Consider the following 25,548-nt stretch of genomic DNA (forward strand, 5'->3'; position numbering starts at 1 on the left):
AGGATAACTGAATCCCTCCAGTGGAATTATAAACCCCCAGGAAGGATATCTGAATCCCTCCAGTGGAATTATAACCCCCCAGGAAGGCCATCTGAATCCCTCCAGTGGAATTATAACCCCCCAGGAAGGCCATCTGAATCCCTCCAGTGGAATGTAAATCACCCTGCGTAAAGTTTTAAATTGTATAAAGCATTTTTTGAAATCCCTCCAGTGAAAATAAAATCCCTCCGGTGGTCTCCAGTAGAATCGAAATCTTACTACGAACTTCTTTGAGTCATTATTCTGGGACACATCAGAATCTATTTTTATAATCTTTATATTTGTTTGTCGTAGACTATTGATATAGTTATGATTTCTATCAGATCAAAAAAGTAATGGTTTGAAAATCAAAGGTCAACTCCATCTGATTTCAAAGATTTAGTTTTCTTTGAAGTCGGAAAGGGATGTTGGATTTCAACCTAACATACAAATATCTTGCTGGATAGTGGCACTGGATACTTCATTTTTTAGAACTTTTTCCTTTTTGGAAAATATTCAAATGGCAAACAAACTTAAATCCCTATCACTTCAGTCTAAACAAAAGGAGGAATTCCTGGTACGATAATGTGACAAACTTAGATCATCATTTTATAAAATACAAATAAAAGCAAACATATGGGTTCTCGTAAAAAAGGTATTCAAATTTGTTGAATTTTGTCAATAACTCATTGTGAAAAAGAATCTAGTGTTAAAAAATGTCAAACAAAAACGGAAACCCCTTAGTTTTTTCTTTATTCATAAACAATATCAAATTACATTACTTCCCCCACGTAATCAATATATATATGCTTTTTAAGGTGTTACCTAACAGTATTGTATAATCCTTGTAACGTGTTTTCTTACTCAGATGTTTTTTTAGGAGTCTGACGTAGATCTTACTCTTCAGCTAGCAAAACAATGCTTTCCCCATTATAAGGTTTGTTATATTTTTAAGATAAAAACTTTTAAGAAGCAGAATTATCTTTTTATTTTTTTTTACATAGTTGTAAAATAACCATAAATCAATGATCTAAAACTATCTTGGTTCTGAGTCTGACCCCGCAGCTCTTTTCTTCCTCATATTTTACATTTTTCATGACGTCATTTTTGAATTTTTTATAAAATTATGGAATAATTTAAAATTCAGTGATGGTGATGGACCAAACCTCTGTAGAGTAAAAAAGTAGATGTTAGTTCCACATTTATTGAATGGAATAAAAAGTAGATGTTAGTTCCACATTTATTGAATGGAATAATTTTGACATAAAATAATGAGTTTTTCTTAATAGTTCTTTATTCCTCTTTTTCTATAGATTAAAAGAAATTTGTGATCCAGTTAATCCTATTTTATTTATAAATATTCTATCACGTATTTTAAAACTTTTTTATACTTCATCTTTTTACACTTTTTTCATCTTTTATTTTTGTGTTCTAACTTGTTTTAGATTTTAACTGTTATTCGTACTTATTTTAGATTTTTTCTCTTCATTCTAATCTCTTTTTTATTAATAATTTCATTCTCACTTTTCTTATTTTTTTATATTTCTCAATTTTACTGTGTCCAATATTAAAAAGTGTTACTAAAGAATGTTATAATATTATTTATTTCGTAAAAGATATTATATTATAATGTTTTTCTTTTAAAAATTATCCCTACTATACTCTACTTACATATTAATATATTATTTAAACCACTTAAAATAACATGGTTAATCCAAATCTTCTAAATTTTTCACATTATTTTTTTTTTATATATTATAAACAATACACATGCATGTTATCATGTTTATATTGTAAAGGTAAAATATTAAAGTTTAAAGAAACTATGGTGTAAAATTACTATTCTTAATTACTAAAAACTTCATGAAGAAATAAAACATAAATGAGAAATTTTAGTTTTCTTATCGTTTTTAAATTACTGTCATTATTATCATTGTAATTATGATTATTATTATTATTATTATTATTATTGTAAAATTGTTTTTTTGAAATTTTACGGACAAATTATTTTTATCATTATTGTTTACATTGGTATACTGTAGGCTGGTCGATTAACAGCTGGCTGTTTGGATGATTACAGCGACTGTACGGGAGTGCCAGTACAGTGTGTACAACACAATGCAATATTTACAATCTTACATTTCCTCACAGATCAATCTTTTCCTGATGAACAGGTTTATACTTTTTATATATTTCATAACATAAGACAGCTTAAAGGGTTTGTTCACTTTTTCCAAAATAATCAAAACATCCTAATTTTTTGGAATGGGAACACAAAGACTAACAAATGGGGTTAGTTATGTTTTCTTTTCAGTTTTCACTGTTTTCTGTTTAGTATTCACTGTTTATTGTTCAGTATTCACTGACTGTTCAGTATTCACTGTTCGCTGTTCAGTATTCACTGTTTACTGTTCAGTATTCACTGTTTACTGTTCAGTATTCACTGTTTACTGTTCAGTGTTCACTGTTTACTGTTCAGTATTCACTGTTTATAATCAAATTGCAAAATCATAAAATGTTTATTACTGAGACGGATTTATATTTAGTAAAACTAAAACTATAGTAATGTGCAAGTATTACCAGTCAAATATTCAATTTTCACTATTCTGTTAATCTGATAAAGAAATTCAATGTTTAGCGTGACAAATCATTGAACATTTTTTAAGGGGTTTTACATAATTTGGTAAATTTTGTTAAAAGTCAATAAAATTTTGGGTAAAAAGTATTAAAAAGAAATTTTACATCCCCACCCCCCACCCTCAGGTCATCTAAAACCATTTGCCCCTGTTAAGCTGTATTTAAATGTTCTTTTGATAAAACATTTGTTCACCTCTTAGCTATATACCTGAATTACATCCTCTATACATTGAGCATTATAGGACTTTTTATTTTATTTCTTTCCTGTACTTTATTCAAAGCAATAAAATTGTCCTATGTATCCCNCGATAAAAACGGGGACTTGGTATTTCAGATATATACTTCCTGAATATATTACTGTGTATTCATAATATATTATCCAGTATACCCTAGACTGAGCTAATTGATGGGGAAGTAACCGGAAATTATTTATATTATATTTATACTTTATTTTATTCAGCAGAGTGAGGACTTAATAATATTTTTATTGCTGTAAACGGACTGGGGATATTATCACAAGAGACCTTCCAATTATCACTGTGATTTTAAGGTTGCAAGCTCTAAAGCGAAAATCGTTGAGATTTTTGTCAATTACTAATTAAAAACTTAAACCAAAAACATGCGCTTTATAGTGCTAAAATGGTAATGGCTACATTAAAGCATAAATGAGTTAGAGCGGTAAAATAAAATCCCAAGGCGTTCGACACTTCAAGGTTGCCCCTCTTTTTAAAATTGATAAAACATTTTTTAGTTTGTTGAATCTATATGTTAGGCAATTAGGAAGTCTAAAGCCCGATTGGTCCGCTAAATCTATGCTTAAGTAAAAATGATTGAGATATTCTTGTTTTTTTATCTGTAAATTGTATTTATTGGTATTTTCCTCAAACTTATTCAGATAAAGGGTTGTAAATTTAAGACAGTGATTAACCCTTATTTAGTTAATTTAATGAAAACTTAAAAACAAGAGTATTGATACCAAGAGTTTATTGTATACATTTTACATTTTAACCCCCCCCCCCCCCTCCTCTATACAAATTGCTTAATATCAAATGTAAAAGCTTTTTTAAAGATTCGACCAAAACATTAACCGTCATATTTCGCATTTTGAGAGAATAGGTGAATTTTTCTCCATAAATATTTTGATAAAAATTGTTGTCCAGGGAAATCTAAAGTACGCAATATCCTTCCTTCCCCTTGCCCGCAGCTCTGCAATGATGCCGTTCTATGGAGGTTTAGACGGAGTTAAAATCTCTGACGGAAGAACACAGATTGTTGCCATGGATCTTGGTAAGTTAAATTGAGGCTTTTATCCCTATTATTTAAAAACAGATGTTTCAAAGTTTTCATTTTAATTCTTAATTCGCAATTAAAAGAAATTCAAACTCTTAATTTCATATATAAATATCAAGGTTCAAACCATTATGTTGTAAAGATGAAGGAATTTGAAAATTAATTACATCAATTCCTTTGAGAAAGCTGTGATTTTTATTTTTTTTGTCTTAACTGTCCATTAGTAGATTAAATGTATAGCTGCAGTTCACATCAATCTTAGTAATGTAGGGATTCTTTCTTGACTTTTTATTTTTTATCTTTTATGTCACGTTTATGATTCGTATATTTGTTTTCAAATGGATGAAATGCCTTTTTCTTTATGAAACCCGTAGTGGTTACAGTATACGATAAAGGAAGTTTATGAATAAGCCACAAACGTTGTCAAAATAAAGTTTTGCATCAAAATAAAGATTTCTGTGAGCAAATAACTTCCTTAGCTAACATTTAACGTTTAAGGAAAATACCAATTCACGTTCGTATCCCTGAGTGAAAAACTTATGATTGCAGTTCAATTTGATCCAGATTCAGTTCCTTGTTCAAGACCAACTTGTATAAATATTTGAATTAGACAATTTTTCGGAAATTTCTTAATTGAATAACCTCAAAATCTAATCAATTTCATTTTGCTGAACTTGTGCAAAATTTAGATCATAATAGGATGACAAATATTGATTGTTAATGGTAAAATTATTATAAGTAAGTTGAAATCCTATTTTTAAGATTTTAAAGCTTCTATAGAAAATTGATGAGCTGAATTCACATCTTTCAATTGATAATATATATTGCCCGAGGTGTGGTTTCCTAGTTTTTATAAAGTTTCTAATAGTTTAAATAGTTTTGGAAATTAATTAAAGTCCAAAACTCTTTTGTTAAGCTCTTAGTGATTGCAGGTTTTCTTTTCTGTTGCCGGGGTTTCTCAGAGTCAGGTTTTAGTTGTTAATGGTTTTCGTTTTTGTTTGGGTCGTCACTGTTTCTACTTTATTTGATTTTAGTTTCTTTTTAATTTCTAAAACTCACACAATTTTAAATGTTCATCGACCATGTCGTTAGTGGAGGCTGTGAATGGTGAAGCCTAAACAGAGTTTAGCTGGGAGGGGGGGGGGAACGTTTGACGCCCCCCCTCTAATTTTTTGTTCTAGCACTCACATTTTTTACACTACCACTGTGACATTTTGTACCTTTAATGAATAGAAATTTAAAGGATTTTTTGTAAAAGATTTTTTCCGGTCTGTTTAAAAAAATCTAAAAAGGTCCATAACTTTTTTTGTAACTAAAGCTACAAATCTAAAAACTATATTTTTAAAAAGTACTTGAAAAATGGACGTAGAAACACGTGTCAAACTTTGATTTTGTTAAAACAAAAAAAATATTTTTTACATTTTTTGACCCTTTTTTTGGTATTTTTCAGCCGACCTCAGTATTCAAACTATTAAAGTTAACGATCTATTTTCTCTTTTAATGAGCTGGCCTTGAATAATTGGGCTATGAACATGCATTTCAAGCCTATACCTATTCTTTAAGGCCTTTTTCAAGGGGAGGCTCCCCAGGCTTTACATAGATTCAGGCACTCACGCCTTTATAGGGTTAAGGGGGCGAGGGGGTTACGACTCCAAATCTTAGTAGAATCATTACAATTTCTTTTCAGTTCCTTTTGGTGACAGCTTAACCACCCGAAACCCTAAACTGTTTGTTACTTCTTTGTAGGATTTTTTTTCTATTTTTGTTCGTTCATCAATATTGCAGCTAGATGCACAGAAAGTGCATTGTTTTTTAGTTTCTGTTATTACAGGATTTTATTTAGTTTCTGTTGAAGGGTTTTATTTTCTTTGATACTGTTTAATAGTATTTCTCAGGGATTTTCCTTTGATTTATTTATTTCCCGGGTTAAATAAGAGTTTTTCCTTTATATTTGCAGGAGCTATTGTTTTCTTTTTACTGCAGGGATTTATTTTGTATTTCAGTTTCTTTCGGAGCTTTTTCTTGTTATTTGGACAAGTGTTCTAAATCATACTTTACCTATACCTACTCTTGTCGAACTGAGCACAGGGATTTCAAGTAGATAAAGAAAGTACAGCAGTATCAACTTTTATTTTGTTCATTTTAAAATCTATATCTTTGCAACCTGATGTAGACCGCTGATTTTAAAAGTATGAATTCTGCTAAATGGTTTACACATCAGGTTTCTAAGATAAAGTGATACAAGCTTAAATATTGTATCCGGTTTAAACACATGGATAATAAATTTTAAACTTGTCCTCAAGTAAGTTTTCAACCTCTTGGGAGGAAGGGAGGATTAATGGGTTGCCATCCAGTCTACACAATTCATTCAGTTTACTTCAACGATTCTTCAAATAAATATATTTTTAATTGAGATTTTTTAGTCGTTACCTCCCTTGCATTAAATTATTCGTCTACTTAATAAACAAACAAGAGCAACGTAAGGCTCAGTGTGTGTAGGCAACATCATTTCGGTAAACAATGCTCTGTACAGTACAATTTTAGTCTGTTAATAAAGGCATTGCCGGTACAAAAAGTGGCTGATGTGGTACACAAAATAAATAAATATAAAAAATCACTTAATTAGCAGCAAAAGATTAATTAAATTGATTTGTTTATGATCCGAGTCGAATAGTGCAGCTTTCTGAATTTGTATGGTCGCTACGTTCTTGGATATTAGTCGTTTTTAACAATTTTGTTCCTTATAGACTTAACAGATAGTAGTAAGATTAGTAGCAATCACCATCGAATATTTTTGGACGTCTAAGCCTATACCCCCTTTCACTTTTCACGAACACTCCCTTTAATACAAAAATAAAATATTTCCTATCCATGGTACTTAATTCATAAAAATCTTATTTTAGGTTTGAAAGATGCTTTGTTTAACAAATATCTACTCCAGGATGCCCACTATCTTCTACTCTCACTAATACTCATATTTTTCTCAGGAACAAAACCAAACCAAACGAAAATTACTAACCAAACCAAATAAAGCAAAAAAAATCTAACCAATTTAACAGAACCAAACCAAATCAAACTTAATCAAATTAAAATTTAAAACCAATCAAACCAAAGCAATGAAACATTAAAATGTCTAAACCATGAACTTTCAAGTGTAGATATAAACGAATCCTTTAATGATATTGAGTTAATCTTACAACTGAAACCATGTATTACAACCATGTATTACAACCCCCATTAAAGAAAAATGTAAATCAACCATTCTCTGATAGCTGTACTATCGACAACTATCGACGACTGTTCTCAATATAATTAATTCGGTGAAAATAAAACGTTGTTACATTTTTACTGTTCACCAAAGGAATTGAGTCTTTGCCACAAACTCAAATTTTCTAATGCCTATATCTTTCAATCTGATGGTGTAAACTTTTGATATTTAAACACAAAAGATGTCATAATCATATCTAAAGGTCAATGACATTGGGTTGCAAAGATATGAGGATTAAAAAATCAGAGTTTTTGGCAAAGACTTTATTCTTATGTGTTTTCAAATATTGCACAAGAAGTTTATCATCATGAATATCAACTCTCAAATACATTACCTTAAATGAATGTTGACAATTGGTGATTACGATAATTCAGAAGTTAGGTTAAACTCCTCCTATTAGTAGAACAAACTTTACAAACTAAAACTATAAACAGCAGCATCTTAAAGGGGCCGTTTGTCGTTGTAATTTCAAAAAAATATATTTTTAAAGAAAACATTGATATCTAATTCATTATGCATTTTATTAGAAATTAATATATTATTTTGAAACATAGACTTAATATATTCTCCAATGGTTGTTGGGTTTCCTAGTGTGGGTATTCACGAGCTCCTTGACGATCACCCTGGCCTCCCTCTCTGCAATCCTCTTCTCCTTGGTGATTGCGTACTTCATCTACACCTTCATCTTCAACCTCTCCTTCTTCCCCTTCATGAATATACTCGCTGTTATAATTGCTTTAGGTATTCAAGCTTTTTAAAAAGTTTATGTTGTTTAGAGGGGGTTTAAATTGTCCAGGAAAAAAGTTAAATGACAATTAAACTTCAAGGCAAACCCTGCTCGTACATTTCTTGCAATATCTTTTAAAACTATTCTCTAGGAGTTGGAACTGATGACACATTTATCCTTGCTAAAGTTTGGAACAAGAGCCAACAGACTTTTAAGGTAAAACGTCCAAAACTTAATGATTTTTAATTGTGGTATCTCTATACAATTCTTGACTTGCTGAATGATGCCATAGAACCAAAGAACACGTAATGTCGCATAGATTTTACCTTTTCCATCTGTGTAGAAATCTTACAACCAATTTACAGAACAAACAATAAAAGAAATGTTTTTTTTTGTAAATACTGGAATATTTTTTATTGTATAATACATGTAATGATGTACATTACAACCATTTCCTTTCTTCAACTGAAGAGGAAAAAATTAGAAATATCCCCCCACCCCCCCTCCTCCTGGAATCTAGATGCAACAAACTTCTTCTCGCTGAATTGGTGTCAATTAAGACACCAACAAATCTACCAGCAGGGGATTCTTTTATTTCGGGTGTCTTACAAATCTCTAGTCGACAAATTAGGATCTGGACTGGATTCGCAACTTCCTGTATATGGATCCGAATCCCCTAGATTCAACCTACTACCTACCTACCTACCTACCTACCTACCTACCTACCTACCTACCTACCTACCTATATACCTACCTACCTACGTACCTACCTACCTACCTACCTACTTACCTACTTACCTACCTACCTACCTACCTACCTACTTACCTACTTGTCTACCTACCTACCTACCTACCCACCTACCTATCTACCTACCTATCTACCTACCTACTTACCTACCTATCTACTTACCTACCTACCTACCTACCTGCCTACTTACCTACCTATCTACTTACCTACCTATCTACTTACCTACCTAACTACCTACCTACCTACCTACCTACCTATGTTTCTAGAAAGGGAATGAACCTGATGTACTTGAAGACCTAGTAAACTACACACTATGCCACGCTTCACTAAGTATGCTGGTTACCTCAATCACTACTGCAGCTGCATTCTTCGGATCCATTGTATCCAACATCACTGCAATCAAGTGTTTTAGGTAACATATTATTTTTTAGGGATTTAATTTCATATCGAGAACTTTTACAATTAACAAAACTAAACCAATCAAAGAGTTACTTTGAGTAACCACAGTGGTAGCAAAAATAAAGTTGAATCACTCTCGTCTTCGTATTTTCTTTTATCTAGAGTTGTAGGATTTAGAAATGTGCTCTGATACAAATGCATTAATAAAAGTTTTAAATTAAAAAATCTCTTGTGAGATTTCATAATTTGTAAGATTTCATAATTTGTGAGATTTTATAATTTGTGAGATTTCATAATTAAAGAAAGAATGCAGACAACTAATATCTATCAGTTTTTCAGTTTTCTTTAAAGACAAACTCTGGTTTGCTAGTCTCTGTTTTTGCAACCCAAACTATAGACCTTTTTAGATCAAACAATCTAAGTTTGAATTATACTTAAGGTTTACACCATCATGTTGGAAAAAATAGAGATTAGAAATTTAAATTTGTGTCAAAAACTTAGTTCTATCACGGAAATTATTTCTAATTTAGTATTTTTGCTGGTTTAACTATCCTGGCAAACTTGTTACTCATGTTGTCCTGGGTTCCAGCTTGGATGGTTCTTCATCATAAACTTATGAATTTACAGGTAAATATAAATAAACTATAGTTTTTAACTTGTAATTTTGAATATGCTGGCCTTGTTTTCTCATTCACATATGTAATCTAGTAATCTTTGTTTGTCTGTCTGTTTGTGTGTCCGATCATAACTCATGAACCCCTTGACAAATTGTTCTTTAATTTCGATCGGGAAGCTCTGTTTTACCACGGAAATGTTTTTAACCTGGTTTAAAATTCCAAATTGAGTGTTGACTTATATAGGGGAAATTCCAGACAAACCTGGGTAACCATGAGCTAGTCATTAATTACCATAGTTATTTTTATTCATTAGGTTTTCAATCAATAAATGCACAGGGTGGCCAAAATGTACGGATTGTACGGATTTTTATTTTTGTAACCCTAAAATTGTACGGATTGTACGGATTTTTTTTCAAATTGTACGGATTGTACGGATTTTTATCCTGGAAATACGCCGTTTCTTTTTAATTTTCACTCATTTCAGCAAATTTTTCATGAAAATTTAAAAAAAATCTCGTCAAATGAAGTTAGTTTAACTTATTTTCTGCATTCTAAATAATATTAGATAGATAAATGTTTCAATTGACAACCAAAATTCATTAATAATTTTCGAGATATGTCCCAGAAGTGTTCATTTGAGAATATGTTTATCTATCTGTCTATCTGTCTAGCTATCTGTTTAGCTAACTGTCTAGCTAACTGTCTAGCTAACTGTCTAGCTATCTGTCTAGCTATCCCTCTAGCTATCTGTCTAGCTATCCCTCTAGCTATCTGTCTAGCTATCTGTCAAGCTATCTGTCTAGTTATCTGTCTAGCTATCTGTCTAGCTATCTGTCTAGCTATCTGTCTAGTTATCTGTCTAGCTATCTGTCTAGCTATCTGTCTAGCTATATGTCTAGCTATATGTCTAGCTATCTGTCTAGGTATCTGTCTAGCTATCTGTCTATCCATCTGTATATATATCTGCATGACAGCTTATTCATCTTTTTATCTATCTGTTTATATATCCTATCTGTCTCTCTGTTTATCTATATTGTATGTGTCTATCTATCTGTCTGTCTGTTTATCTATCTATCTATCTGTCTCTTTATCAGATCTGAGAATCTGTCTCTTTATCAGATCTGAGAACATCTTCTCAGGTTTCTTCCGTTTATCTGTAAATCTTTTAATTTTTAGTTTAATATTAACTGTCTTTTAATTGAGTGTGCAACCCCTGTACCACGCTAATTTTAATTATATTAGATTCTAAATCTACACTCCACTCTTATAACTTAATCGTTTGTTTGTTAAATGGCCTAATTCACACCGATCTAAAACAGTTTTAAAAATTAGAATCAACGCTCTTTCGTTCTCTAGTTCTCTAGTTCTCTAGTTCTCTGGTTCTCTGATTCTCTGGTTCTCTGGTTCTCTGGTTCTCTGGTTCTCTAGTTCTCTATTATCTAGTTCTCTAGTTCTCTAGTTCTCTGGTTCTCTGGTTCTCTTATCTCTTGTTCTCTGGTTCTCTGGTTCTCTAGTTCTCTGGTTCTCTGGTTCTCTGGTTCTCTAGTTCTCTGGTTCTCTGGTTCTCTGGTTCTCTTGTTCTCTGGTTCTCTTGTTCTTTGGTTCTCTAGTTCTCTAGTTCTCTATTATCTAGTTCTCTAGTCTTCTAGCTCTCTAGCTCTCTAGCTCTCTGGTTCTCTGGTTCTCTAGTTCTTTTGTTCTCTAGTTCTCTAGTTCTCTAGTTCTCTAGTTTTCTAGTTAAGGGATTTTTTTCGAAAATTGTACTGATTGTACGGATTTTAAAAAAATGTACGGATTGGACGGTTTTATTTTTCAAAAATTGTACGGATTGTACAGATTTTTTTTCGAAAATTGTACGGATTGTACGGATTTTTTTCTGAAAATGTACGGATTGTTCGGATTTTTTTCTGAAAATGTACGGATTTTGTACGGATTTTTCAAAAAAGTTTTGGCCCCCCTGAATGTAGCATTAATACGTTTATATATTAGATAATTAATAAGACTGCATTTTTGGCAAGTAAGCAACAAATCCATGTTCGAAGTACAAAAAATTTCAGTAAATTAAAGAAACTGTTCACGTAATTTCATGTGACTCTTCATTAACAAGTTACATACCTAATTTACAACGGTACCCTTTAAATCTTTATTTGCGCTGTAATTAGGAAGATATCTTAGTTTTTCATTTTGAAAAAGGATAGATTTTGTAAATTTTTTTCCTTATATTTAATGCAATCATTTTTGAACAGACATAAGTACCGTTGTGAATTGAGTTTATAACTCTTTAAATGTCAGGTCGTTGGGAATTACGTTGACGGTCCCTTTAAAGGGAGTGACCGGCAATGTATGGTTGCTGAACTGAGAATGTAATATTGTAAAGTATTTTTTTAAGGATTCATTTGAGACCTATCAGACGTTTTTACGGGGCATATTTGTTCAGCAAGAGCGCAAATTCAACCTTTAAAATCCTCATAGATTATCCATTTTGGAGAAATGATTTTGAGAATCGGTTTTTTAAAAATTATTCAATGACGATAGCGAAAAATGTAATAAATTCGATAGTAAACTAATAAATTGTTAAGGAACAGATTGAGGAAATAAAAATTAATTCTTTATCATGTAAATAACTAAACTTATTCAGTTTTTAGTTTTCTTTAGATTCATGCAATTTTTATCGAAAAGATGACATTTGAATAATTTGAAGTAATCTGCGAAGAATAAGAAATTCAATGAAAGGATGAAAAGGAAATAGTTGATTCTAACATTTTTTAACTTTAATAATTTATTTTAGTTAAGGGATATGGGCACAAGCTCACGCATACAAGTAAAACGATATATCAATAAATCTATTCATTTTTCAAGTCTTTCAATTATTTTTGTTTGCTCAAGATGGATTAAAAGTCATGTACCCCAACGTTTTGTGTTGCGCCGTTATCATAAAAACTTGACCATGGGTATTGGGTAACCTTATAAACCATAGTGAACATTTATTTTACGAGGCTCATTGGTTCTAACATTGATTTATTGACAAATTTCTTTAGAGACATATGTCTGAAACATCCATACTTTCGAATTTTTGTTACAATTTTCTTGGTGGTTATTGAATAATTTAAAAAAAGCTGATTCTCAAAATCATCTCTCCAGAATGGACAATGAAGAAGGATTTAAAAAATTAAATTTGCACTCTTGCGGAACAAATATGCGCCTTAAAAACTTCTGATAGGCCTCAAATGAATTTCGTTACAAAACTGCATTCTCAGTTCAACTACCATACATTGCCGGTCATTCCCTTTAATGCTAAAATGTTTTATACTAAGGAGAAACTACTAAGTAAAGATAATACTGGAAGTTTAAATGTTCTTTTCTAGATTTTACCTGAAACTACCCTACCTCCTGCACTCAAATCATTCAGCCAAAGTGTTCTAGCTTGCTACAATAAGAGTCAAGGTAGGAAGGAAGGGAACAAATTACAAAATAAATGTAACCCCCTCTTCCCCCATCTCCTTCTTTATGTTTGTTGGACAAATTGGAAAATAATAAAAATTTTAGATTTGGAAAATTTTTGCTTTTGCAAAAAAAAATTTGAAGGCAACCGCACAAAAATGGTGGGCTTGTTCGGTTCAGCCGTTTTGACTTTCATTTTGTACAAACTACCAAGCAAACTACCAACCAACAAACATACAGTAAAGCCAAATATATCTAGATAAATTGAGACCGCCATTTTTCATATTTAAGCATTTGTTCTGTAAATGAATTTGCAACATTTTTTTAGCATGTTTTTAATGTTTAACATTTTTTCTTAAAAGGATACAGTGTACCATAAAGCAAAAAGTGCAAAACGATTATTTATGTCTCAAAAAAAAAAATATCTTTTTCATCTGAAAGCAGTAATATCAATGTTAAAATTTTATAATCATTTTGAAAATTTAATGTTGTACTTTTAACGATTTGCTACCTCACATTTGGATAAATCAATATAAGACAAACCAGGGGAAAAATCAAGGGAAAAACACTACAAACCTGGGTAAATAAGTTCCAAATTTTTTGAATTTTTTTAGACAAAATGTTACTTGAAATAAAGTTCTTCCTTTAAATAGTATTTAAATTAAAGAATTAGAGATTATTAAATCCTTTGAAGCCCTTTTTTAGCCCCATATTATTATTGGGTGCATTTTTAGCCAGATAAAGGAAAGTCTCAGAATGGTAGTCCATTTTTTAATTTTTCAAATTTTATGACTTTATTTCTGAAAACATTTTTTAGAGAACTTTCTTGGAGATTACCACTTGGGTATATTTAATGATAAAACTTTCAAATATCTGTTCTAAACAACTGAACTTAAAACTTAAATTGTTAACATTTGTAGGAGAGGAAACTACAGTGTTAGATTAAACAGATTTAGATATTTAATCAAGGATTAACTTTAAATATATATTTTAACTTGCAAATTATTATAATAGGGTTTCTGAAAGGGAGTTTAAGAAAAGGATTCAGATCTTGTTGTTATAAAATTTCAAGGAAATTAAGAAAATGGCCATTGATAAACCCAGTCTTATATTTTAAAAAATTGTATTTTTATATTTCCAAACGCAAAAATTGTGATGTTTTTGCAAACTGAAGCCGGTTAAGATTTTAAAGGAATGATCTGTAATTAATGTCTGCTGAAACACCCTCCATATTTCACCCCCTCCTCCCTTCTCTTCTTACTTGTACCGCTTTTTTTTAGTCAATGTACTGCAGAATGTGTTGTTAATCGTTTTGGATTGATCGTTTTCAAAATTTAATTATTTTTAGGTTTGCTTTTATTAAACTTTACAACATCTTTATCCTAAAAAGATAAAAATTGGAAAATGATCCATAAACGATTGTTACAACATGTTCGTTTGTTCATCGTTTTTTCATCGTTTGTTCATCGTTTTTTCATTGTTTTTTTTTATCGTTTTTTTCATAGTTTTTTCATCGGTTTTGGGCCGTTTTTTGCATTAATTTTCTGCCAAGGCCAATGAAAGGCAAATTATTAGAATAGCAAATGCAGAAAACATTTCTTAGACTTACATTATGCCAAATTTTGATCTTGAAAGAAAATAAAGGCTAAAAACGATCCAACTGAAAGCTCATCCCTAACTGCAGATCACTTTGTGTTTGTCAGTGACCAGATTTTTCTAACCTCTCCTTTCAGTTGTTTTATCTTCAATTGTTAATTCATACCTTTTCCTGAATTGTTTACTTTGGTATACACTGTACACTGTACACTGTACATTAAAGAGAATGTGTGACTGGGGAAATCTGTGGTTACCATGATTGCATTTTATTCCCCCATGAATCCATAGTGGACTCAGCTAATGCAGCAAATAGAGTCCTCCCCCCCCCCGTACACATTTCCCCATACTTCTTTTCATCTAAACACACATTCAATTGTTTTATCCATCCAAAATAAGAAAGCTAACACCCCCGGAAATAAAAAAATGACAACAAAGGTGAACTGAAACATGCCGAATAATCTACTCTCCGGAAATATCTTATTTTCTCTAGATTATCAACTTGTTTCATGTTTGTATAAGGTTGAATGCTCATGAGACACCCAAATTGTTTGACCATATTCAGAATAATGTTTGATCTGAAATTCAGACCGAGGTTTAGAAATCTATTCCCTGAGGAAGTGTGGGATTTTCTACTCAATCTAGCCTTTGAAAAATCTTCGACAGCCTCATGAATAATTAGGAGGATTGAAAAAGGGTCGGAATCGGACAGTTTTCATAAATCGTTGAGCTAAGTCATATTACCAAAGAGAATATATTTGAGTGGAATTTACTCAAAAAAAGTTGAAAACGGCCATTTTGTTGTACTGTATCCATACTGCAGGTGTACTTCACATATTTGTGCTATATAAACAAAGAGAATAGAATATATATTAGAGGGGAATTTACTAGAAAAAAGTGTAAAACAGCCATTTTGTTGTATTGTTTCCATACTGCAGGTGTACTTCACATATTTGTGCTATATAACCGTCTATTCTCTTTGCATTTAACATCAATATGTCAAATTTTACAGATTTTTAAATTTTAAAATGTATTTAAAAATATACATAAGACGGATTTACATATACATTATTTTATCTACATCTATCTAATATTTACTGTTCTTGTTTTGGTAGGCTTTGTGAATAAGTTTTACGATACTGTTCTGCCATGTGTTGTGATCCGGCCTAAAATACTATGGATTATTCTGCTAGGTAGGTGTACAATTCTACAATTCAACAATTCTACAATTCTACAATTCAAATATTCAAATATTCACAATTTTAATAGGTGTAGTTCTCTAGTTCTCTAGATTCTACAATTCAACAATTCTACAATTCTACAATTCAAATATTCAAATATTCACAATTTTAATAGGTGTACAATTCTTCAATTCAAAAATTCACAATTTTATTAAATTTCAAAAAAAAAATATTTGCTTTACCTTAACATTATTTTATTTAAATATTAAATGCAAATTTTATCCATTTTTGATTGGAAACTTGAAACTAAAGGAACGGAATCTTTGTCATAAAAGAAAATTTTATAATTACTAAATCTTTGCAACCTGAGGGTGTAAACCTTTGATATTTATAGACATATGTTATTTGAACTTACATAATTCATAGTTTGAAATGTCTACGACATTGTGTTTCAAAGCTATAGGGAGTAGAATATCAGAGTCTGTGGCAAAGACTCAATTCCTTTCTCTGAAACAATAAGGAAACCTCATAACTTAATCAATTTTCGAATTTTCCGAAATTTTTTGCGAAATATTTAAAATAGGAAAAGGGGGCTATTTTAAAAATGGAAGAATGGTTGTTAATCAATTCTTTAAACATTGAATTTCTTGAATTTTAACTATTTATAAAGTTTTCAATATTGTATTACATAAAGCCTTGACTATCCCTGCAGATAGATGTCTACTAATTAGTACTCCAGTTTTACACAGCAGCAGATTCCGCGTCTAACAGTTCTGAGGCCGAATTTAAAGAATTTGAGCCGCGGTTTAAATTTAAGCCGCGGCTCAAATATGGTTGGTTCCACTTAAATTTGTATTATTTTATTCAAGATTTAAGCCAGCGGTCAATTAAAACCGGTTTTTGGCGGATTTAAGACGCGGCTCAAATTCATTAAATTCGGACACTGTGTACTCTTTTACCTGTGATTTGTGCAGGAAGTATGGTTGTATTGAGCAGTATTGTATTGTTCTACCTGCCCGGCCTACGTCTACCTGCCTCCGACCAGCTGCAGCTCTTCACCTCCACACACCCCTTCGAGATATATGACTTCAAGTTCAGGCAAGTTTATTCTACACGAGGTAGGAATTAATGAATAAAGTAAAGTAGTTGAACTAGGTATAGCTAGTTAAATTATTTCTCTGTCGTACTAAAGAGTAGTTTAAATATTTGTACCTAGATTCACTTCATTTTGCTATTCATTAATTCCAACTTTAGAGTTAGGTATTATATTGACCAAAGACAATTTTTAACTTTCCAAGTCTGCAAAATATGTTGCAGCCTTTTATTCATTCAAAAGTTTAACTCTTCTTATACAGGGTTAGGCACAAAACTAGAGACTGTAAAGACGACCTAAAACTCATAAAATATGACAATTCCAAATTCGAATTAAGTATTCTGCCTTAAATATAAAGTGTTTCTTAAATGGCATTTTTATTGATTGGGCAACGAAAGTGACAACTTTATAGTTGAAGGGAATCATGAATATAAGGAAACAGACAGATTAAGTTTCGTAAAGTCGTTTTCTAGATTTAGAAATATTCTGAACTGTGCACATGCGGTTAGGATATGCTATTGTACAAAGCAGCACGGACATTTGGGAAGAGCTGATTAGAAAACTTTACATTTTGGATTTAACAACTTGGATAAATGCATTTTGTACTGTCGTCTCTTCACTGTTCTTTTTATTTTCTTTCAACAACACAAAAAAGTAAAAATTGTTATCTTCGCACTTATTTATTTATTTATTTATTTATTTAGGAATATGTTTGACTTTGAGAAGAGCTACCAGAAACAGTTTAATGTAAACATGCCCCTAAGGAACATTAGTCTCAACATTTTATATATCAATTTTTGAGCAGATAAACAGCAAAACAAGGAACATTTTAACCTGAAAAACAGCAAAACAAGGAACATATTGACCTGACAAACAGCAAATCAAGGAACATTTGGACCTTACAAATAGCAAAATAAGAACCATTTTGAACTGAAAAACAGCGAAATAATGAACATTTTGACCTGACAAACAGCGAAATAATGAACATTTTGACCTGAAAAACAGCGAAATAATAAACATTTTGACCAGACAAACAGAGAAATGATAAACAATTTGACCTGGCAAACAGTAAAACAAGAAACAATATGCTGAAAGATTAAATTCATCAAAACTATTCTGAATTGTATATCTCTGAGTTAAATGAAAATATTTTGTTTCCTTTGATGTTGAAAGAAGTATTTTATTAAGTTTAAAAACAGGAAATAAGTTTGTTACAGGTTTTGCATCAGAGTATGCACATCAGCCTTTAAATTAATCCGCATGGTTTCACATGTGAAGTATAGAAAGAGTAGGGATTGAGGGATTGGGGATTAAATTTAGATTTCCATTAAAAGGATTAGCTTCGGCAAACATTAATTAACTGATAACACTAAAACAACAGAATTTATCAGCTTTTTAAATTATTAAAGGGACTGTTAGCGTAATTTCAAATGACCCTGACAAGCAACAATGTGAAAGTTAAGGTCGCTTTTCTAACAATTGTATTCTTCTTCTGCTATAGACTGCAAGTCTGTATTCTTTTTCTGCCATAGACTGCAAGTCTGTGTTCTTCTTCTGCCATAGACTCTTCTTCTGCCATAGACTGCAAGTCTGTATTCTTCTTCTGCCATAAACTGCAAGTCTGTGTTCTTCTTCTGCCATAGACTGCAAGTCTGTATTCTTCTTCTGCCATAGACTGCAAGTCTGCATTCTACTTCTGCCATAGACTGCAAGTCTGCATTCTACTTCTGCCATAGACTGCAAGTCTGCATTCTACTTCTGCCACAGACTGCAAGTCTGCATTCTTCTTTTGCCATAGACTGCAAGTCTCTTTTATAAAGAAGCTACAATTGGAAGTTATCAATTTTTAGTTAACGAAATGTACTTTGAAATTGAAAGTTATCAATTTCAGCTAACGAAATGTACTTTAAAAATTGGAAGTTATCAATTTCCAGCTAACGAAATGTACTTTGAAAATGGAAGTTATCAATTTTCAGCTAACGAAATGTACTTTGAAATTGGATGTTTTCAATTTTCAGCTAACGAAATGTACTTTGAAATTCTTTTATTAAATGAAGCTTCCTAATTATTGATTGGGATCCACATATTGATGCGGATGCGGATCCTGGTTCCGGTCCGGAAACAATAGTTCCGGAACCAAATGCACATTCATATTAAGTTTTTCTATTTAAAAAAAAGAAAAATTTGAACTTTTTTGCCTATTTTCAGACGTTTGAAGTTTATGCCATAACTTCTTTTGCCATCGTTTTAAAATAATTCTGATCAGTTGAGAACAAACTGTTTTTTTCTGTTTCATTGTTGTTAGTTGGCAAACATGTTCCGGTTCCAATGGATCCGGATCTGGACACTGCTTCCAACGACGGTTGAATGAATATCTAGATTCTGCTCTGGAAACCTAAACTTGATTTAAAGTGTTTAGTTCACCATTTGTTTTATTGTGTAGAGTTGTTTATAGAAAACTTTTCCCTAAAGCTCCAAACTTTATTTTTATATAAATTATAAGCTTGAGGCCCCATGTAGGGATAATTTTAAACATTTTCTATCATTTTATTTTTATTTTCCTTCTCCAAACTGGAATTGGCTAATTGGTTCTTTCCAATTAACTTCTACAATAAAATTATTTCTATGTTGTGCGAGGGAGGGTTGGATATTTATGTCATTGCTCCCCCCGGCCAAGAGATCTTATTTATTTTACTACATATTCTAGCATAGAGTTAAAGGCTAAATATATTTCCCCGTAAATTATCCATAGAACTTTATCCTGCATTCAATGAATATTGGGATGAATAAGTTTAAACTTGTTTCAGTTTTTACAAAACTAAATTCTGATATTTTGAGATTAATATGTTAGATTTGTCTGGGGGGTTCAAGATGTAGATAATGGAAACCATTTGAACCCAGGGGATAGAGGTAATTATTTTACTTTTTTGGCTGAAATATTGTTGTCCAAACTACGTATTTTATTTTATATGTATTATTATTTATATTGTATACAACATAATACAGGGTGTCCCAAAAAAACATGGGAATTCAGTGGCGAATTCGATATCGTCTTTATTATGAATTAGCATTGTAATACCTAATTTCAACAGCCATAATATTATTATTATATCTGCTAGAATTTATTTTATGAAAAGGGTAAAAGACTGTAAAGATGTGTCTATAATTCTCCGCAAGATATACAGTGAAGACGGACAAGTTTATTCTGTTTGTATATACTCCAATTTTCTTGTTTTACTAAGTACAACCGTATGCAGTCAAAACATAAACAAACAAAATGTGAACATACAGGGTGTCCCACGAAACATGACATTTAATAAATAGTTATTTTTAGTTAAAGAAATCTTTAGCTTAATTATATTTTACTTATCAATTTTAATGTAACATGACTCCCATATAATATTTTCATTGATCTTTGGTATCAAACAACTGAACAAATAATGGAAAAAGAGGTTTTAAACTATTCACCAACTGTCATGTTTCGTGGGACACCCTGTAGCAGACGAAACTCTTACAGATTACAACTTTCTTAGTAGGTATCACTATACTAAATCTAAGAATTATTTGAAAAGACGATATCGAATTCGTCTTACTGAATTCCCATGTTTATTGGGACACCCTGTACTTTAATTTCATTAAAATTAAACCTACTAGATCGTTCGACCAGGAACAAGAATAAAAACCTGTTTTTGAATTTATTTTTCTAATATTTGGACCCAAAAAGTGAGCAGTTAGCGTCGAGTCAAACGGCCCGTTCTTACCCTTAGTTTCTTGTCCATCCTGAAAAAAATATAATCCTGAACACTTTATTTATACTATCGTAACATTTCAAGGTGAAGTTATGGGATAGGTTTCCAGGGGGTTTTGTAGATTTATGCATGTCAAAAAAAATTGCAATATCAAGGTTAAAAATTTAAAATAAATTCAAAAAGAGCAAATGTCTATAAGAAGCTGCAAATTCATATCTAATCTTAATTTAGTAAGTTTACTTTGATTTTAAAATGTGGCTAGTAGAGCGTTCCTTAAAACTCTGATTTAATTTGTCTAAGATAAGATAAAACCATAATATATATGTTTATTATCCCCCGTTAGGAACCTGCGTCTCTGCTTTAGAAATTTTGTAATATCATTAAAATATTTTTTTTCTGGATATATTTGAGAAACAAGGCGTTTATTTAATTATTAAAAGTAATGCTCTTTGTTTTTGCATAATTAACTGCATAAATCACGTAGCTGTCAATCTAACCATCCTTTCTGGTTCCTTTTGAAGAATATGAACAATTTTGTAATTCCTACACTTTGGCTTTTTCCATTTTTGACATTTTAATCAAACGGAACTCATATTTAGAAATTTATTATAACTACAAGATCAGGTTGCAATTATTAGAGTTTGAGACATGTGTTTCGTTCCTTTGGTCTTCTGTGTTTATTTTAGTGCAAACAATTAAAAGATTTAAATGCTAAATCTAACAAATATTGTATTAATAATGATTGTATTTATTATAAATGTGAATTATTTAAAATATAAATATTGTAATTGTTTAAGGAATGATGAGGTTGGATAGCAGTTTTGATATCTCGACAAAAGAAGCACAATCTTGGATGTTCAAGTTCTGCCAGGCAATTATATAATTATAGTGTATACTAGGTGCTCAGGAAGCTTCGCGCCCCCTTTATAGTTATATTTATAGCTTTATAGCCTTCAAATTTGGAGTGGATACAAAAATTCAAAAAATATTTATCCCACAACAAATTTCTAAGATTTTAAAACGCTTAATGTTACAATATTTGAAATCAGTAACTTTGGACATTTTTAATTGTTGCATTGAAAATGATGGGCTTTATACTATCTACGATGTTTTATAATTTGGGTATTCAGTATTTGGATGTTATGATATGTAAACTATAGGGCTTCTTGTTTTTGGGTGTAATGATTTTTTTTGGATTGTTTTTGGGCGTTTTGTATTTACTATGTTTACGGAAACAAACAAGGAGACATTATTACAGACAAACCAAGAAAGGATAAATTATATATATTTAATTTTTCATTAATACTAGAATAATATTCTAGGAGCTTAAACGGCAGCCATTTTACAAGCTTGTTACTGGCCGGCTTCAACTATCCAACTGCTTCGTTCAAACTTTCAGGGTTAGTAATCTAAATTATTGGTATGTTTGATTCACAACGGTACCCTTAAAAACGTTGCATGATCAAGACTGGATTGGAAACAATTTTAGTATTACTCATTCTAGAAAACTATATCTTCCACATTATGTATCAGTTAAAGGTTCGAAGTTTACTTTTGTGAAAAGTGCAGACCCCTTTTTTAATAGTTGATCACGTGATAATACATCGACAGTTCCTTTCATAGATTTAGCAACAATGCCAACTTACCATATATCATCTGATAAAAGTTGTAAACTCATATTAAAGTTTTTGTACAATTTTCCAGATATATGAATGTTGAGCTGGCTAGATTCAGGTTGAATGTGAGAATAAATATTCAAATTTATTTCCTTCAAATATTTAAACACAGTTCTAACCTTCCTAGGTTTTATTAAAAAGTTTAAAACTTTGAAGATATTTTATCTAGTTCTTACAGATTAAATACTGTGTCAGTAATGCACCTTGTATTTTCAATCTAATACATTTTACACATTAAACAAGAAACTAAATAAAGAATTTAATAATGAATTGTTCTAAAATAATCTCAAATAATTTCAAGTAAACCTCTGTTTACAGAGTTAGATGTCCGATTACAGCGATATCCTTAAAACCTAACTCCGAGTATAAATAATTGATATTCCTTGTGTTCTATTTGAAAATTGATAATTCACAACAACGGTTTCTCTCACTCTTTTAAGTTACTTCAGATTTGTGCAGCACAGACGAAGAAGGAAATTGACAGAATTAATCTTTTCAAAAAACGAAGATGTGTTTCTCATTGTTATTCATCAAAAGGTGTAAAGAGTATCGTTGTGAATTAGGCTTGTAGCAATAATCTAAATGTAGGATCACTAGAATTACATTAACAGTCTCTTTAAACTTTTAACTTTTAGGATTGGATGTCCAGACCCTGTCATAATGATCTTTCAAAGGTAATTAAGGTTAAACTATAAAACGCTGAGACTTCTGTACAGCGTACAGTGTACAGTGTATACACTGCACTGTACAGTGTACAACGTGTATACAGCGTACTGTACACTGTATAGTGTGTTCAGTATACTGTACAGCGAACAGTGTATAGAGATATTTTATTCCAAGGTTATAATGCAGGGAAAGTTAATTGCAGTTGCGTATACTCTGCGTACATATTGAAACCAGTTCTCTCTGGGCGGGATTTGTAAACAGGAATAGATGCTTCAGTGTTTGTTTAGTACCCGCTTTAGTACCCGCTTTAGTACCCGCTTTAATCCAAGCATTTAATTTTGATAATTTACCTAATAGTTTCCTTTGACCAGAATATTTTATTGATTTTTTTGTGAAAGATGGATCCCATGTCAGGCTGTGACATCCGTCTTGCGTTTACATTACACCTCTGAAATAACTTTCCTTGCATTATAACCTTGTTTGATTCAATCTTCTATTTCTTGTATTGTTAGTTCACTGCACAGACAAGAAATACTCTCCTTTTCTCTAGTGGACTGTTTTGATTTTTATTTAAACATTTTTTTTAATATTTTTTGCAGACGACAGGGTACACCTTTGTAAAACATTCTTTTTTAAATATGGAAATGGATTAAAAAGTTACAAACATACTTTTTAAAATATGTTTTTCCTTTGTGTGCAGGAGGATCATAGACCCTGCTGCAGAGAATCTCATTTCCCTTTTCCACCCGCCATCTTTAATCAGTGTTTACAACTAGGTAATATATTAATTTTTTCACTCATCTCCGCACCTAACTACCCTTCCTTAGTTATTCCTACAACTCTCTTTTGCAATTCCGTTGTTTATTGGGGAGTCCATTCTTAACATACTTCGCAAAGCAATTGAGCAAATTAGTACTTAGAGCTAGGGCTCTTATTAGAAACAATAAAAACCTGTTTTCCACAAAAACCATTTATTTTTCAGAAATTCAGAACTTATTTAGTAGAATATTTTGCTTTATTTGCTTTTAGTAACAGGTTGACGACTAAATGCCGCAAATTATTTCAAAGTCGTCCTTTATTTAACGCGGAAAGGGAAGGAATTGTATTCTACAGTTGGAAGAAAGCAATCCCTTTATTTAGAAAATGTAAGTTAAAGCAATGGAAGGAATTGTATTCCATAGTTAGAAGAAAGCAATCCCTTTATTTAGAAAATATAATTTAAAGAAATGAAAGGAATGGTTGGAAGAATTCTGACAATCAGCCTTTCAGTTCTACAACCGTGGGTTTACAAGTAATCTGTCAGTTCAACTAATTACTCTGCTCTTTCCTTGATCCAGGGATTTAAGATAACAAGGGACTGCTAGATTACACTGTTCTCGTGCTAGGGACTGCTAGATTACACTTTTCAACGTTCAAGGACCTGCTAGATTACACTGTTCTATGTACTAGGGACTGCTAGATTACACTGTTCAACGTGCAAGGACCTGCTAGATTACACTGTTCTACGTGCTAGGGACTACTAGATTACACTGTTTTACGTGTGCTAGGGACTGCTAGATTACACTGTTCTACGTGCAAGGACCAGTTAGATTACACTGTTCTACGTGCAAGGACCTGCTAGATTACACTGTTCTACGTACTGGGGACTGCTAGATTACACTGTTCTACGTGCAAGGACCTGCTAGATTACACTGATCTATGTGCAAGGACCTGTATAGGTTATATTGTTTTACGTGCAAGGACCTACTAGATTACACTGTTCTACGTGCTAGGGACTACTAGATTACACTGTTCTACGTGCTAGGACCTGCTAGATTACACTGTTCTACGCGTGCTAGGGACTGCTAGATTAGACTGTTCTACGTGCAAGGACCTGCTAGATTACACTGTTCTACGTGCAATGACCTGCTAGAATACACTGTTCTACGTGCAAGGACCTGCTAGATTACAGTGTTCTACATGCAAGGACCTGCTAGATTACACTGTTCTACGTGCAGGGGCCTGCTAGATTACACTGTTCTACGTGCAATGACCTGCTAGATTACACTGTTCTACGTTCAAGGACCTGCTAGATTACACTGTTCTACGTGCAAGGACCTGCTAGATTACATTGTTTTACGTGCAAGGATCTGCTAGATTACACTGTTCTACGTGCAAGGACCTGCTAGATTACACTGTTCTACATGCAATTACGTACCTGCTAGATTACATTGTTTTACGTGCAAGGACCTGCTAGATTACACTGTTCTACGTGCAGGGGCCTGCTAGATTACACTGTTCTACGTGCAAGGACCTGCTAAATTACACTGTTTTATGCGTGCTAGGGACTGCGACTGCTAGATTACACTGTTTTACGTGTGCTAGGGACTGCAAGATTACACTGTTTTACGCGTGCTAGGGACTGCTAGATTTCACTGTGCTACGGTTTTACTATACGCTTATAAG

At 31.9% G+C, this 25,548-nt stretch overlaps 1 protein-coding gene across 5 annotated transcripts in view; it reads left to right on the forward strand.

Annotated features, from left to right (window-relative positions):
* LOC111698789 (protein dispatched) overlaps positions 1–25,548 on the forward strand; it is a 74,839-nt gene that overhangs the window by 25,394 nt on the left and 23,897 nt on the right. For 4 of the 5 annotated variants that reach the window (XM_023469223.1, XM_023469224.1, XM_023469221.1 and 1 more), the window contains exons 12-28: positions 899–955; positions 2,061–2,192; positions 3,816–3,942; positions 6,849–6,932; positions 7,805–7,954; positions 8,092–8,156; positions 8,955–9,100; positions 9,618–9,714; positions 13,070–13,148; positions 15,854–15,931; positions 16,894–17,017; positions 17,717–17,776; positions 19,864–19,922; positions 21,559–21,632; positions 22,084–22,161; positions 23,073–23,111; positions 23,804–23,879. In XM_023469223.1, the coding sequence (XP_023324991.1) occupies positions 899–955; positions 2,061–2,192; positions 3,816–3,942; positions 6,849–6,932; positions 7,805–7,954; positions 8,092–8,156; positions 8,955–9,100; positions 9,618–9,714; positions 13,070–13,148; positions 15,854–15,931; positions 16,894–17,017; positions 17,717–17,776; positions 19,864–19,922; positions 21,559–21,632; positions 22,084–22,161; positions 23,073–23,111; positions 23,804–23,879 (1,525 nt within the window). Of the gene's footprint in view, positions 1–898; positions 956–2,060; positions 2,193–3,815; positions 3,943–6,848; positions 6,933–7,804; positions 7,955–8,091; positions 8,157–8,954; positions 9,101–9,617; positions 9,715–13,069; positions 13,149–15,853; positions 15,932–16,893; positions 17,018–17,716; positions 17,777–19,859; positions 19,923–21,558; positions 21,633–22,083; positions 22,162–23,072; positions 23,112–23,803; positions 23,880–25,548 lie in introns of all 5 variants that reach the window. The other variant, XM_023469222.1, reaches the window with a different exon arrangement.

This window comes from Eurytemora carolleeae, unplaced genomic scaffold (genome assembly GCF_000591075.1).
Source record: "Eurytemora carolleeae unplaced genomic scaffold, Eaff_2.0 scaffold275, whole genome shotgun sequence".
Classification (NCBI taxonomy): Eukaryota; Metazoa; Arthropoda; class Copepoda; order Calanoida; family Temoridae; genus Eurytemora; species Eurytemora carolleeae.